The sequence below is a fragment of the Notolabrus celidotus genome, chromosome 13 (assembly GCF_009762535.1).
Source record: "Notolabrus celidotus isolate fNotCel1 chromosome 13, fNotCel1.pri, whole genome shotgun sequence".
Classification (NCBI taxonomy): Eukaryota; Metazoa; Chordata; class Actinopteri; order Labriformes; family Labridae; genus Notolabrus; species Notolabrus celidotus.
In genome coordinates, this window is record NC_048284.1 from 5,671,018 (window position 1) to 5,687,906 (window position 16,889).

At 41.0% G+C, this 16,889-nt stretch overlaps 1 protein-coding gene across 2 annotated transcripts; it reads right to left on the reverse strand.

The window, feature by feature from the left end:
- Positions 1-1,243: 1,243 nt before the first annotated feature.
- On the reverse strand, positions 1,244-15,316 carry LOC117823772 (sterile alpha motif domain-containing protein 12-like). Of its 2 annotated transcripts, none has more exons than XM_034699003.1 (4): positions 15,269-15,316; positions 3,799-3,945; positions 3,513-3,653; positions 1,244-3,278 (listed from the first exon to the last, which is right to left on the reverse strand). In XM_034699003.1, the coding sequence occupies exons 2-4, from the start codon at positions 3,917-3,919 to the stop codon at positions 3,262-3,264; spliced, it is 279 nt and encodes a 92-aa protein (XP_034554894.1). In that variant the 5' UTR covers positions 3,920-3,945; positions 15,269-15,316; the 3' UTR covers positions 1,244-3,261. The 2 variants fall into 2 exon arrangements, with proteins under 2 accessions (XP_034554894.1, XP_034554893.1); XM_034699002.1 differs by having other exon boundaries at positions 15,202-15,302.
- Between the last annotated feature and the right edge of the window lie 1,573 nt (positions 15,317-16,889).

A 16,889-nucleotide genomic window follows, 5' to 3' on the forward strand; every position in this document is an offset into this window, starting at 1 on the left:
TATAATTAATCACTGTAGAGCAACAAGCTGAAAATGTTAAATATATGATACTCTCGTCCATCAACACCCGCTGGCTGCGTTTTCAGAATGTATCACAAAGCAGGACCGCCGGACAGCTAGAGTCAAGTGACCGAGGTTTTCCCACAGTAATTACTGAATCAAGGATTCTCCTCCTCCTCTCCTCATCCATGTTGTCTTTCTGGTCCTCTGAAAACCTCTGACCTGTTGACTCCAGGCCTGGCTCCGCTCATCATGACGGTTTGTTGTTGTAGTTAAGTGAAATACGATCTGGTGATAACACAGAGTGTTTTATTCTGAAAATTAACCGGATGTTTTCATTTTGTTTTGGTGAAACCTGACTTCCTGTCCCGCTCCATCTGCTCTGTTGAGATTGATGCGCCGTGCTCCGGCATCGGAACGCAACGGAGTGGATCCAGTGGAAGTTAACACATTGACTAGAATAGAAACCTATCAGATCTGGTGCCGTGATGGATCAGAGAAGGACTGGATGCAGATCTGGTGGAATTTGGCCAATAGGATAACCTGATTCCACACCAATGACACAGTTCACCTCGGCCTGTTGACTCTGTGGTAAAAGCTGTTCTTTCCCTCTCAGGCTCTGCTTAGCATAAAGAGTCCTGCTCACCCTGTTGGGATTCTACATTGTATAACCATCCATTCACTTTACATTATCCCTCATATGTTCAAGGGTTACTAAATTCAACTTATAGAGAAAAGGGAAATGGCTCTTGGTTTCAGAGCTCAACCTTCATCAGCTTGAAAACACCAAAGTTCCAGAAGTTACTTAGTTTCTCCATGAACCCTGAGTAGCTATGGATTGTATAAGTGTCACACTGTGAAAGTATAATTAGTGTTGCGGTTTATAGATTATGATTTGACTGATGTCACTGCCATACAGCTGTGATGATTAATTATAATTTTATTGCACCTATCATCAGATCCACACTTGCTGTCTTTAGAGTCTTTGACATGTTGATCTGTAGAGGACACGAGTATGCATATATAAAATGTGTGCATTATTTTAAGCTGTGGTTTTAAGAGCTCAGGATCAAAGCTGCACGGGGAACACCAGACTTGCATGGTATATGGCAAATGAGACTTTAGCTGTGATAGCAGAAATATGAGAAATAAATGAGTAATGATCACATACGTAGACCTGAAGACTGAGGTCAGTCAATCTGCCAGAGACAAGAAATTTAAAAAGATACTCAACAAGGTTTCATTCTGTGGCCATAACAGCTGTTTAATTCCACCAAATGTACTGGAGCAATGCTATCAATCATGAAGCAACAGTGACAATTCTATGTAACAGAAATGTACAGTGGTATTGAGGCTTATAATAAGCACTGAAAGCAGACTAACATCATAAACACTTCATGAAACAGTCATCAGAAAGTTTAAGGACCTCTTGAATTAAGGAAATAAACACATTTTTTATCAGTTGCAGCCAGTCTTAAAAGTCATCACCTTAATCAAATGAGCAAATACAGTCTTGTCAAACACAACAACACTAAATCCAGCAAGTTGAGATGTTCAGTTAGTTGTTTTCAGTGATGTATACAGCGCACTGTTTGTGGTTTATCAGTCAAAAACAAACAAGGAAAAGCAATTAAACATAAGACAGAAGATTAAAACCATCATCTGAAATGTAAAGCCAGTTTCAGTCGATGAGATATGTGCGACATGAAATTCCTAGTTACCTAGTTTAAGACAGTGTGACATCATGACATTACCTTTACACCAATTAAAGCTCCAGTATGGAGTTTTTATCTGATTGTGTAACAGACTGAAATTAATATTAATGCCTCTTTATGAACTCAAAATACAAATAACATCATCAGCAAGAAGAAAGACTTTGCCTCTACAGTTATTTTTAATGTCTGAAACCACTGATGGAGGGTAGGTGTTATCAAAGTGCTTAACTTTATACTGCTGATTCAGCATTTTAACACATTATCACATAATTAGTGACACATTTGACTTTTACAAGAGAGCAGGATGAGATTTTTTTAGTTGGGAAATACTGATTACACACGTACAGGACAAAATCAGCAAATATGGCTTTGTCCACAGGGGGCGCCAAATTCAACATGGACGAAAGGTTGCTCACAGGAGCTTTAAACAGATATTCTTTGTTTAGATTTGATGCTGTTAAATGGTTTATGTCACTTAATACATTTTCAGCTCTAGATTAATTATCCAGATTTTTTTTTAATTAGTCACTGCAATTTTGAAAGAAAATATTTGCACATAAAAAACGTGTGTAAAATGGTGATAGTAGGTATTGATCGACTTCATAACATTTTATGCTATTGCCGTTATTTAATACAAGATGCTGGGATTGCAGGGTGACTCTCATTGCAGTACGATTCAATATAACATGAGATAATACCTGATATATTGCCCATGATGATTAAATTAAAATACAGTGATTCTGCAATAACTGATAAACGCAGTGAAGTGCTGCATTAGCGCCACCATGAGGGGTCATGAAGTGGTGACACTCAAATTAGGAGCAAAATCTGTTCACGGCATGGAATAAAAAATGCAAATATTTGGCACCAGCATGAAATGCATGATTTAGTAAGAGGATATATTGTCGTATGGATATTTTGTCCCCTCCCTTTAGAGGCTGTGTTTTGCTTGAGTGATGCTTTGAGCTAAATGCTAACACAGAAATGTCCTCAAAATAAAAGAGTTTAAGATTTAATGTTCAGCAGTTATAAACTAAACCGTGCAAAGTGACGTACTTTAGCATGTCAGAGACGATTAGTAAAAAGCAGTTAAGAGCCGTGACTTGCAGCTGAAGCCGTCATGAGTTTAACTACATCAACCAAAGTGACTGAAATGAGATGTTTTACTTGATGATAGTGCTGGATGAAAAGTTTACAGTCTCCTTCTTATTCATTATGTAGCTGTTGAAATAATCCAGACCTCAGAGGCGGACACACAAAGAGCCACGCTGTAAGTGTAGCTAAAAATATTCAACGACAGAGAAAGAACAAAGACAGAGACTAATGGACAGCAGGGATCAGAAAAAGACGCTCCGACAAAAACTAATCTCATCCGTCTGCAGCGATCACATTTCACACAGGAAATAGGTTTCTTTCTCTCGTCTCTCCTCATTGATTCTTCTGTCTCTTCACCTTCTCTTGTTATTTCCATCCTTCACATGGACGAATGGATGGATGGGAAATAGAAAAAGTGTGTTGCATTTCTTCTGGGGATATCTATTTCCTGTTATGGAGAAAAACACTCTGGAGAGGAGAAAAAGGGGAGAAGTGAAATATAAGTGAGCAGCTGGTTTCAGGAAATGGACCCAAATATTGTTCCGTGCACGAATAAAAACATTCAACCTGAGGGGCTGCTTTTGTTTGGAGATTTGGAGTTATGAGTTGTGAAAAAACAGCTAGTTTCTACTTCTCCGTTTAGGTTTGTTATGTTTTCTTTCCGAGATAAACCCCGAAGGTAACGTCATTCTGCATTCTCACCCGAGCAGATGTCACTGAGTTCATCGATTTCTTCTTGAACTCTGAGGAGGAGGAGGTCCTGCAAGATTTCCTGCTGCTGCTCCTCTGCCTCCACACCGAGAAGCTCCAGGTGGTGATCCTTCAGCCTGAGCAGCGCACGGCCTGAAGACAGGTGAAAAGAGAGAAGACTTTTCAAAACTGACTGTGGAATCAGAAAAAATACCCATCTTGTTCCACAAATCTAAAACGGCTGAAATTTAACATCCAGCATTTGTGCCGATAAAGGCGGTTGGATTGAAGTCGTTACCTGATATGGCGTGTTTAATTATGGCTTTCTGAAGCGTCCCCATGTGGGCTGGATACTGATCCTGCACCCACTCCAGCACCTCCTCCACAGACCACAGTGAAGCTCTCTTTGACAGCACCATCGCCACGATACCACATCAGCAAAGACCTGCAGAGGCAGAACCAGAAGAGAGTTAAGGCTTGTGTATAATTCTGCGTTGACCCTATGCAGCAGTGGCCAACGCGGACGTGAGCACTACTAGTTGTGCGTTGATGTGTCTGCATAGCTCTGCAGTACTACCCTGAAACACTTGAGGGCAGTGTGGTCTACAGCGATTACGAGCATATTATGTTGATTTAGAGCTTTTACATGTTGCCGTTTATCAAGAAGAATAGAGGGAAGACGTTGGAGGAGATGAAATGCACGGCCAATGCTCGGTGATTCCAGATGTGCTGTAAATGCAGGAAATACAAAGCCATTAAGAGGACCAATCACAGGGCTCGCTGTCTGCAGTGTTACAAGGCGTAGTTACATATTGGAGGATATGCACGTCAGGCTTCTGCGCCGAAAAAGAGCTACGCAGACTTATGGCGCAGGCTGTGGTGTAGGCGGGGTCATCCCTATGGTCCCACATTTCTAGGACATTTTCAAATGAATTCTTGTGTTCCTACATTTCCCTTCCATTGAAGCCCTATCCTCCCACACGATTATTTGGAAGCACTTTATAGTAAATGAATGAATGAATGAGTGATTTTTATTTCGATCAGCAGCAGCAGAAATCGTCACAATCACAATCATTACAAGAAAAAATAAACTATGCTGATCGAAAAGGGTTTTTGTTGAAGCAGAGTTTATAGATGCTGAAATGTGGAGACACAGCGCTGTGGGATCATAGGCACGCTCATAGGCAGGCTATGTTGTAGTCTATGGCAAGGGTTCCCAAACTTTTCAGCCCGTGACCCTCACTGTCCCTCAAAGTGATTTAATGTGTCTACATTTAGCTGGTGTGCAGAAAATTAGCCCACCTATATGAGCATGTGTCTGTGTTTCCTGTGCCGTTATGAATGAACCTGCTGCTACTGATGCTTTGATAATTAACTGTTCACTAGTGGTGCAACGGATCATCGTTGATCCGTTATCCGTACGGATGCCTCTCCACGGTTCGGCACGGACGTGATCCGCGGATCGGTTGATGGAAAAAAAAAAAGGTTGCGCGTCAACTCACTCGTCAAGCGCAGTGGAAGTCATGGCAAGTGAAGGAGCAGAGGAACATTATAACCCTCCTGCATCTTGGAAGTCACATGTATTGGAGCATTTTGGTTTCCCTGTGAAATACAGTGAATGCTGAATGTGATTGAGCCACGTTATGAAATTCCATCGCGCACCCACTAGACCAGAGGCCGTCAATACACGGCCCGCGGGCCGCATCCGGCCGCCTATTTGTGGCCCTCGAACTGTTACTCCTTCACTCTGTGTTTTGGTCAAGAGTACCCTACTGCAGGCAAGATGGCGCCGCCACAACATCCACACCGGAAGTCCATACCGGAAGTCCATACCGGAAGTTACAAAGCTAAAAACGTTGCAATAACACCCACACCGGAAGTCCAAACCGGAAGTTACAAAAATAAAAGCCTTGAAAAACAGGAACGTGAACGCAAAATAAAAGCCTTCAAAAACACGTAGGTTTACGCGTAATTCTATGAACTTTTTTGCACTTACATTTTAATCGTATCAGTATTATTGACTAGTTGATTGACTCCAAAAGTGTATAGGCTGTTGAGAATTCAAGTTACTTAGAAGCCTGCACGAATCACTAAGTTATAGTGTTAACGTCTCAGCCATGCACAGCCTTTTGTTCCGAGTGTGTGTTGAAATACTTAAAGCTGATTATGATGCTGCCGTGATGACATCTGCATATGCCTCTCTTGTTTTGTCTGGGTCATATGTTATTTTATGTTGTGTTAGCCTGACTGTACCTCAGTACAGTTTGCTGTAGTGTTTGTTCCAAATTACCTTGCATGCTGTCTGCCTATGTGATCACATGTATAGATTAATGAATGAATGAAATACAGATCCAGAGTAGATCCACAGTCACGAGAGAAGAGCAGAATGTTATCTATGGTGCAGGGGCGAGTGGAGGAGGAAAATGTAGAGGTGTGTGGTGACTGTTTCTTTTTTAACATAATTTGTAACACGTTACAATGACACAGTGACAGGGGTGTTCATTAACCACAAGAACAAACGGAGGGAATGGTTTCTCCTTCTATTTTGAGACATTAGATGGGCGTAAACACTCTGAGCTTGTCAAACAGTTTTATTCAGATTGAATGCTTGATGCATGTACACCAATGTCTTAACAAGATCACTTTATTTGGCGTCCATGAAAACATTGAAGTTGGAACCTTCAATTAGAATGACTAGAAAAACTGCAAATGTATACATAGCTACTGTTTCTTTCCATCCAACCCCTACTTGAAATGTAGAATTATACTTTATTTTATGTTCTTTTAATGTTATATGTATGATGTCTTAACCCTTTTGTATTGATAATGTTGTACTTGAAAAAGAACAATGCACTTTTGCTATTACAAACTCCAAATCAACATAAAATATTAGGACTAAAATATTTCAACTTGAGGCACCACTGTCAGCCACTGATGATAGATGTACAGTACACAATCCTGGGGAGCCTCTGTTGTTTTTGTGGTGAATATAGATCTCTGTGTACAGCTTGAGTGTATTTTCCCTCTTACTTACAGTCTTTTCCTTCTCATCCCCTCCCCCCACACACACTAACACTCTACATTATTCTGTTCTTCATACACAGCGGGATCTCTCTCACTCACTCTCTCTATCACAATTAGCTTTCTGCTAATTGATTTAGCAGCGACAGACTAATGCAATCAATACGCTACACGAAGAAGAAACTTCCAGTTCGAAGCATCCGGCATTGGGTAGAGAGGGGGTTAAAGAATCACTTCCGGTATGGACTTCCGGTATGGACTTCCGGTGTGGATGTTGTGGCGGCGCCATCTTGCCTGCAGTAGGGTGCCTCTCGTTTTGGTTGGGTCACCGCGTGTTTACCGGGATTTTTTTCTCCATGTCAACGATACGCAGACAGGCTGTTACTGGGTCACTTAGAGTCCAATGCTGCGAGTGCAATTTTTAACTTTCACTTTCGTTTATGGAGCAGTTCGCATGTTGGCACTTTGCCAACTGTAGGACCCTAGAATAATAAGGTGTGTTCACAGTTTGCTGCTCAATGAAAAGTGGACGGTGAAAATCAGCAAATGAAAGAAGAATGGAGTGAAACTTTGGAAGTTCCTCAGCTCCTTCACTTGCCATGCCATGAAATGCAGTGAATGAGGCAGGACGGCCCACAGATAGGGTGCTTTGCACATGCAGTACATTTTGAGTTGAATGTTGTTTTTATTTAATGGGCAAAGTGTTTTACAAAATAAATAGAGGGACAAAGTTGTATTTGTCTTGTCTTCTTTCTTTTTTTTTTTTGTTGATCCGAAAAATTATCCGATCCGTGACTCAAATCCGTGATACGATCCGAACCGTGAGTTTTTTGATCCGTTGCACCCCTACTGTTCACTAACCCTAAACTTAGGAGTCATCTGGCAAAAAGAAAGGTAGAAAACTCATTACATTTTCTATTTTCAAGGTTTTATTTCAAGTTCAGCTACTATTTTTGTCTATATTTTTTTTTTTACCATAATGGGTAAAATGTCCTTTTTTTTTTAAGATAATTAAAAAAATAAAAAACGTCTCCCGACCCTCCAGGGGGTCGTCCAGACCTACACTTTGGGAACCCCTGGTCTAAGGCATGGTCAATGGCAAAGGCTATGGCCATGTACCTGGGACTAATTATTGATGGAGACCTTTCATTCAAAGTGCATGTCAAAAACCTGATCTCCAAATTAAGGGTGAAGCTCGGTTTCTATTACAGAAACAAGTCATGTTTCTCCCTTAAGGCTGATTTATACTTCTGCGTCTCCCCTAATTTTAAAACACATACTTGTGCGTCGATGTGTCTGTGTCGCGCAGCAATTCTCCTCCGAAACGCTTGAGGGCAGTGCGGTCTCTCTGATAGTCGGTCGCCTGCTTCCGGTCCCGCTACGATCTCTGTTTACTTTTCCACAGAGATTCAGAGCGTGTTATGTTAATCTACAGCTGATACATGTTGCTGTTTATCATACAGACATGATTACATGAAGAATAGAGAGGAGGAGATGAAATACACGGCCGATGTGTGGCCGATGTCCAGGATCCCGGAAGTGCTGTGAATGCGGGAAAGACAAAGCCGTCGAGCGGACCAATCACAGAGCTTGCGGTCCGCGTCGGCTCTACGCGTAGAACATTTTGGAGGAGGTGCACGTCAGCTACGTGCGTAGGCCTCTGCGTAGGTACGGGAGCTACGCGGACCTACGGCGTAGGCTACGCCGTCGATTCGACGCAGAAGTATAAATCAGCCTTTAGAGCTCGGAAGCTCCTGATGTCAGCTACTTTCTTGCCTGTACTTGATTATGGCGATGTTGTGTATATGTGTGCTTCATCCAGCTGCCTACAGACCTTGGTTCCGGTCTACCACTGTGCTCTGAGGTTTATCACTGGTTGTAGCCGCCTCACCCACCACTGCGAATTGTACGCTAAAGCTGGCATGCCTTCCTTAAATGTAAGGAGGCATACACACTGGATGACTCTGGTTTATAAGGCTCTTCTTGGCTTGGCTCCTACTTATTTATGCACTTTTCTCCAGAGAACTGGAAGCCGTTATGCCCTACGATCAAATGACATTTTGCATCTTTCTACTCCTCGTGTTCGAACTGAAACGGGAAAAAAAACATTCAGTTTCTCTGTCCCCTCTGCTTGGAATGCCCTCCAATCTGAACTGAAACTGTCAGCATTTGTTTCATTGGAAGCTTTCCGCTCTATCTTAAGAAAACGACAACGGAAATCCTTCGAGCAGTGCCTGTGTTCTTAAATTGTTACTGTAAAATAACTTCTGCACTTTATTTGATCAAATTGCTTGTATTTTATATTTTAATGTTTGTTGTCATTATCTGTCTGTTTTGTTTACTTTTTTTTTTTTGTTTCTTTCTTTCCTCTTGTCTGCATATATATTTCTGGTTTGTGTCATGTTTGTCACAAACTGTCAAATATTAATGCAATTTATTCTTGCAGCAAAAGAAAAGAAAGAAAACCTTTTTCTTCTGTGCTTGTGACTGTGTGCATGCAACCATCACCATTCCTCTTAGAACTCTGGCCTATCTTTTATTGACAGCTAATATCATGTTCTGTAAAAGAGGGCGTGCACACCTAGGTGGGCCAAAAAAAATAAAAAATAAAAAAATAAGAGAAAGTGAAAGAAAGATTACATAAGGATATACAAAGGGACAGGGAAAGAGAAGGAGAGAGAGACCTAACACACTTAGATGGAGAGGGACCATCTCACCATGACTCCAAAAAATCCGTGGGGTGATACTAATGATTAAGCAACCCTTAGTGTCCACAATCATTACTGAAGCTTGGGTCGCAGAGGGTTGCCGCCGTGCTGTGTTCTATTTGTGTAACACGACCACCACTGGTGCAGATGATACCACTTGGGTCAGATCAGCCGAGCGGTTCGGCCTGGCACCCGGGCCGCGAGAGCAGTCAGACCGAAGGACCCAACCCGCCGCGGGAGACCCAGGCCAGGGGACAAGCCAAGGACCCAGACCGGAAGCAAACAGGTACCGCCGGAGCACCCAGGGCGACCCCCAGGTCACCCAGTAGGAGGAAAGGGGGGCGAGGGGGGAGAGATCCCGCAGCCTCCCCAAGGGACGACCCCACAACACCGCCCCCACAGCCCCCCAAGACGGAGCCAAAGGAGCCACCAGGGCCGAGGGGGCCCAGCACCAGGAGCAGACAGCCAGGCAGACGGGCAGGACCAGGACCAGAGCCCGCCAACCGGCGCGCCGGAGCGGGGGGAGGGCGGAGGCGGCAGGGCCAATCCCCCCCGCCCCCCCCGGACGGCCCGACCACTCCCCCCAGCCACGCCCCCCACCCACGCCCTGCGACTGATGGACCAGACCGCGGGGGCATGGAGGGACACCCCAATGGCTGCCGTAGTAACACCCCCCCAGCCGCGCGCCACCCCACCCCCCAAAGAGGACCGCGAGGGAACCCTCGGGAAACCCGGCCCCGAGGGCAGCCGCGGACCAGGCCCCCACAGTGGAGGGGGCAGCAGGGGGGCGGAGGGTGACAGGGACACCAGCCACCCACCCAGCCCCGATGGAACCCCAACGAGTTGGGCCGAGCCAAACACTAAGGCCCCGCCAAACCTGAACTGTGTGTGTGTGATATGATTTGAATTTTGTTTTGTTTGTTTTTTTGTTGTATGTATGTTTGCTAGTGAGGTGGATGTTTTGTTTACTATGACGTATGTTGCTGCCTCTCTTGGCCAGGTCACCCTTGCGAAAGAGGTCTCGATCTCAATGGGTCTTTTATCTGGTTAAATAAAGGTTAAATAAAAATATGGCGTAGGATACTGTGTCCATTCAACGCCGAATTATAAACCAGATTTAATCAACACAAGACAGATGTTTAGAGGAGTAACTCATCTGTTTTGATTTTATTAAGGATTATTAAGAGATACATAATTCAGGGTGTGTTGTATCTAAACTGACTGACAGGTGCTCGGTCACATTGTCGCCTCCGACCAAGAATTATTCAGCTCGCCTCAACTCCACCTCTTGGACAGTTTCTAGATGAACCAATGAATAATGACCATTAAGGGACCAGCGTGTGACATCACTTAGACTCTGTCCATGTTATGACCATAGACCATAAAATATGGACGTAGTATCCGTGACGTCACCCATCTGTTCCTGAGAGCTGTTTTGAAGCAAATCGAGGGCAGCAGCCATATTGGTAATGCGGAACTCAACTAGGCAGAGTGTGCCGTAGTGTGAGTCTCTTAGCCAATGGCTGTGTGTTCCCGACCGGGAGTCACGTCAGTCATGTCCTTATTTGGGCAAAACTCATAATCTTAATATCTTCTTAACCATCACGTTAGAAAAAAATTCAACCCCCGTACAGTGTGTGCCATTAGAGAGATTAGCGTTGTAGGGCCAAGCCGTGTTTTGAACCAGGCTGTAAACATGTTTATTAATGCTGCAAAGATCGTCTTTTTCCCATTCATATCTATGTGGTTTCCGGTGTTTCTGCAGCCAGCCTCAAGCGGATTTTCGATGTATTGCAGTTTATATCACTTCCGCATTGGCTTCATCGTTTGAGACCGGAGTTTGCCGCTTCCCAGTGTTTATTTTGTAAATGTCGGGGATGGGCATTGATATAGTCACTGGGAACTAATCGACGATTACTCCAAGTCCGCCTCCCAGGTGCTGAATGCTTTTCTCTCTGTGCAGAAAGACTTATTTGTTCATTTTACCTGCTAAAGTTTGGCCTTTACCTCAGAGAGATGAGATAATAGTTGAATGAACTACATTTATTTATTTTTTTAAACTAAATTAGCAACTATCTGAATTGAAAACTCAGACAGCTACATTTACAGAGCATATTCAGTGTAATTAAACACTATGAATGTGTCCTTCAGCTCAGTTGAGCCTCGGGCACATGACCTGATATCTGTGTTGTCTGCTCGATCCCCTCAAACATCTAAATAATTGTCATTCTCTCTTTCTGTTCGGTGCTTTGGATTAAGTTTCCTTCTCATGTAGAGTCACCGTCTTCTTCCCCGTCAGCCTACTTTCCAGTGATTAATTAACAACTTGAACATTTGAAGAAGTAGCTCTTCCTGGTGGACTGATTCCTCGGTGTTAAACTTGACAGAAAGGTGAAATCAACCGACTCAGAAAAAGTAAAAGTTCAGGAAAAAGTATCTTCTTCGTCTTTTCGTCTCATTTGGCTCTCCTCCCAGCCGAATCCTCCTGGGTCGTGCTGCTATAGGGCAAAAACTGCTAAACTGTTGATGTGACCTTTTCAGCGGGCCAGGCTGGTTATTGGGTTATAAATACAGGAATGTAATATCCTGTGTTAATTAAGGGGGGGTGCGTGATTGGCGGGGGCAGTAACGAGGTCCCAGCGGAGTAATTGACATACAGAAAGTGAAGACCTTTACGCCGGGGTAAAGACACAGAGGAGAGCGAGCTGAGGAGGGTAAAGAAAACCTCACTGTGGTCTGTAATGTTTGTTTTATGCCTTAGGGCAGCGTTTTTAAAGCGCTCCCATACAGGCTCTGTATCCGCAGGGGAATAAAGTGACTGTATATACAGCCTGTTTTATTGCCTCTGAACCCTTTTCATTTATGTTCACTCTGTTACAACCGGAGCAGGACCTGTAAACTCCAGTAATATGGAGGAGTCACAAGCAGGCTGGAGGATCAGCTTTTAAAATGGAACTGCATGTTGTTCACTAATGCTCACAATGTCATCAAGAGAAGTGCTTTAAACAGCGAAACCTTATCAACAAGATTCCCTCTCTTTCACTTGCTGCAACTTCTCAGACTTTCTGCTCCTCTGCCAACTTCAGCCTCGACTTTGACAGTTTGATTCAGCTTCAGGGAAGCCGAGTTGAAGTGTGTGTGTGTGTGTGTGGGCAATTTTAGTCGGTGTTCTTGGCAACTTGGTTTCATAAACAGCTGGAAGGTAGCTGGAAGAGTGCAGCCCTCCATGAAGGTCAAAAGTTGAGTTTTCTATGATAGGAATATCTTAAAGAAAACTATGGAGACCAAATGTCAGAATATGTCTGAAGCATCCTCAATGTTCAAATTGCATTGCATTTAAAAGTCTAGAGTAAAAGTCAGATTAGTCCATAAGATGCAGTCTGTTGTGGGAGGTGCCCACAGAGGGGAAAGGGTTTAACTCTCTTGCATGTAAACTTCAATACATCCGTCTTCAGCTGTTTGTGTTGCCTTCAGGGACTATTGGAAATGTTCAAATCAGTATGCTAATTAATCAAATCCAATCAAATGAAAGTATAATTTGTGATTTTGTGGGATTAAATTCAGCTCTAAGGGCATTTGGCTCCACGTGATGTTTTTATAAAAACAGACTACTATTACCATTACTTTTGTCAATGTTAGTCATTTAAAAAAAGAAAAAAATAGTTTTATAATTAATAAATGTAGTGCTTTTTACAGACATAGGCTCCAAAGTACTATACGTGGAACTACCATATGATACGGACAAAATAACATTAAGAATAAATAATGATAATATAATGATAATAAAAGGTAGCATGATCAGATGAGCCACGAATACAATTTTTTAAATTTTAAGTCAGCTCCCAAACAGAAAAACTATAAAACAGCAAGAACAAAAAAAACAAAAACAAATGAGGAACATTAAAAAAAAATAGTTAGCATTTAAATACAAGCTGTTGTTTTTCTAATTATTATTAATTTTAGGCAGCATCACTGGCAGGATTTTATAATTTGTTTTTATTTTGTTATATTTTAAATTATGATTTTTGATTGTTTTTATGTTTAATAATACTAATACTACTACTAATAATAATTATACATTTTATTTAAAGGCGCCTTTCAGAGCACTCAAGGTCACCGTAAAGAGCAGAGTTTAAAGAACGAACAATGTAAAAATGAGTCTGATAAAATCAACAAGAAATGAGACGGTGTTAATAATAAATCAAAATTAAATGAACAGGATAAGATACAGTGCACTGAAGAAGTGTAATCAGAGTGAATGTGCCATTTTAAAAAGATGTTTTATATTTTGTTGTTTTTATTCTTCCAACACTGCTCTATTTTCTTTAATTTGTCTTCCTCACATTTCTCTTTTGTTGTCTTTTGTTTCTTTTTGTAAGTACTTTGTAACCCTGTTTTGAGAAGTGCTATATTAAAGGCACTGTGAGGAGTTTTTAACCAGCTGAGAAACAGGCTGAAACCGACAATGATGCCTCTTTATGACCTTCAAAAGCAAACAAGACCATGAACAACAACACTGATACCTTCTCTGTTGTCATTTTTAATGCTACAAACCACTCAGAGGGGGTAGGTGTCAGACCACATGATTGATATTTGGCTTTAGAAACATCCTTTTTGTCTGTTTTTATGGCACATAACCACATGGAGTGCTAAATCTGGCTGTTAAACAACATTAGGGTGAGTTTTTGTTGAAAACATTACTTTTTCATTTACAGAACAAGAGACAAGAGGTATCACTTTGTCCTCAAGGGGGCGCCAAAATTGATATAAACCAAAAGTTCCTCACAGCAGCTTTAATAAAGATTGTTATTATATGTAAGATAGTGGTTGATATTACTTAAATTTTCAAGTAACAACGATAAACTATTGATCAGTGTTGCTTTAATTAATTTAAAGTTAAATTCAGCACTGTTTTGTGGTAATTGGTTAAAGTTTACAATTTTTTTCTTTTTTCACTTGATGGATTTACAAGTGGTCTTTGAAGGCATCATTGGTTAGGTGTAGCAGTAAGGGCTGAAGACCGAATTTCAATTGCATTCAGCTTCTGTGCAGACGTGTGGCTCTTTCAAGTACCAATATGTCCAGAACTCTGCCCGGTTGCTCACCCACTCCCGCTCCCGAGCCCACATCACACCCATCCTTCAGCACCTCCACTGGCTCCCCATACAGCACCAAATCCACTTCAAAATCCTGCTTATCAACTACAAAGCCCTCAATAACCTCGCCCCCTCATACCTGACGGACCTCCTCAAAGTCCCCTCCCCATCTCTCCGCCTCAGATCATCATTGATTTGTACCATAACAGTTTCACACTCAGCCCTCTGTATACTTTCTCTCTCTTTCAAGCAAATACAGGCCTATCTTAGAAATCCAACACACCACAAACTAAACTCCAATGCCCATGACTTATTCTCAGATTGCAAGTTGCAGCCTTCCCTCATGCATCCCAGAGTGTAATCCTACCACCTTGTGGAGCATTGCAGAATTACTCAAACTCTTCCAGTTCAATGCTCTAACACTTCGCTCTTTAATCTGCAGCTTTTCTGTGCTAAACATGATGCAATCAGGCCTTACTGCATTCTCTCCACCCTCACAGGAGGTTTTCAAGACAAAATACTGTTCATAATTCAAACAAACTTCAGCTTGATTTGGTGTCTCTTTAAAGCACATGTCAAAACATTGTGTCATCAAGGAGGACTTCTGAACTTTTGAAGGTTTGCAATCATAAATTATCAAACTTGACTCTTACAATCACTCTGCTACACTGTGTGTGTGTTTACTGCTGTAAAAATCAACATTTTGAATAGAGTTTGGTGTGTCTGGGAGCATCAAAGAAAGGTGAGCTTTATCCAATCAACAGCTTCCTTTTCAAAAAACATCTTTAAATCATGACAGACTTTAGATTTAACACAAATAAACTGACTAACAAACTTTGAGATGTTTTTGTTGAGTTGTAAGTGTTTTTGTTTTACCTCTGTCCGGTCCCTCTGAGTCTGATAAAGTATGAATGTCGACCTGTGTCTGGACCTCTGTCTGTACCTGTTCACTCCATGAGGTGTTGGTTACAGTAAGTGCATTCCTTCTTCCTGGCTCCGCCCACTCAGCATGCGCGAGCTTGATACATCCGTCTTCCGCACTCCCGATACACAGCTGTTTGTGCTGCCTTCAGGGACGGTTAGAAATTTTAAAACCAGTATACTAATTAATCAAGTCCAATCAAATGAAAGCATTATTTGTGATTATGTGGGATTCAAATCAAGTGCAAGGGCCTTTGGCTCCATGTGAAGATGTTTTTAGTTACATTAGTGTTTTATTTCTAGCATTCATGATCACTTTTGAGTGTTCATGAATTTTTCACTTTTTTCAATTTTTCACTTTTCACTTTTTGAGTTTCACAATTAAAGAAGTGGAATTAGTGCTCTGATGTTTGACTTTAGTGAAACAGAAATATACTAATATCAAAATTACTTTTGTCAATGATGAAATAATTTAAAAATTATTAAATATATCCTAGTGCTTTTTAAAGACATGGGTTACAACTTGCTTTACGTGGACCTACCATGTGATACAGGCAATGTAGTAATAAGAATAAATATTGATAATGCAGAATTATAATAATTAACTGTCGTGGTCACATGAACCATGGATAAAATTCTTAAAATTTTAAAATCTGGTTCCTAAACACAAAAACTGTAAAACAACAACAATAAAAAAAACTCAGTGCGTAACAAATGTAGAACGTTTTTAAAAAATTGTTAGAATTAAAATATAACTTATTGTTTTTTAATTATTATTAACTTTAGGCAGTATCACTGGCAGGATTTTATAATTAATTTTATTTGTTTTATATTTTGTATTTTATATTTTAGTTTTTGATTTTTATATTTATTAATAATAATAATAATAATAATAATGATACATTGTATTTAAAGGTGCCTTTCAGAGCACTCAAGGTCACTGTACAGGGCAGAGTTTAAGAAAAAGAACAATATAAAAATTAGTCTAATAAAATCAACAAGAAATGATACAGTGTAAATAATGAATAAAAATAAAATGAACAGGATGAGATACAGTGCAGTAAAGATGTGTAATCAGAGTGAATATGCCAGTTTAAAAAGATGTTTTATCTTTTGTTGTTTTTATTCTTCTAACATTTTTCTATTTCCTTGTATCTCTCTTTTGTTTCTTTCTTTTTGTAAAGCACTTTGTAACCCTGTTTTGAAAAGGCTCATGTATTATTAGGCTATATGTAAGATAGTGGTTGATATTACTTAAATTTTCCAGTAACAATGATAAACTATTGACCAGTGTTGCTTTCAATTAATTTCAAAGTTACATTCAGCACTGTTTTGGGGGGAAATGGTTAAAGTTACAACTTTTTCTTTTTTCAGTTGTTGGGTTTACAGGTGGTCTTAGAAGGCATCATTGGTTAGGTGTAGCAGTAAGGGCTGAAGGCTGAATTTATGCCTCCTCCTTAGTCCAGAAAATATTGTTTCTTTTTGGATCCAGCTCAATTAAGCATTAATCTCTCCCTCTATGTATCTGTAAATGATTTTAAACCATGTTAGGTAGAACTACAATACAAACCATCCAGTTACCCTTTACCTTATTAATACAGTCTATGCACTTTAGAGCCGGTAGAGGGCGCCAGCGTGCAGAA

Bases quoted from the DNA above. Each gene is read 5' to 3' on its own strand.
- LOC117823772 (XM_034699003.1), bottom strand. From the start codon at position 3,919: ATGGTGCTGTCAAAGAGAGCTTCACTGTGGTCTGTGGAGGAGGTGCTG. The intron at 3,654-3,798 runs GTAACGACTTCA...ACCTGTCTTCAG, and splicing joins AATTAAACACGCCATATCAG to GCCGTGCGCTGCTCAGGCTG.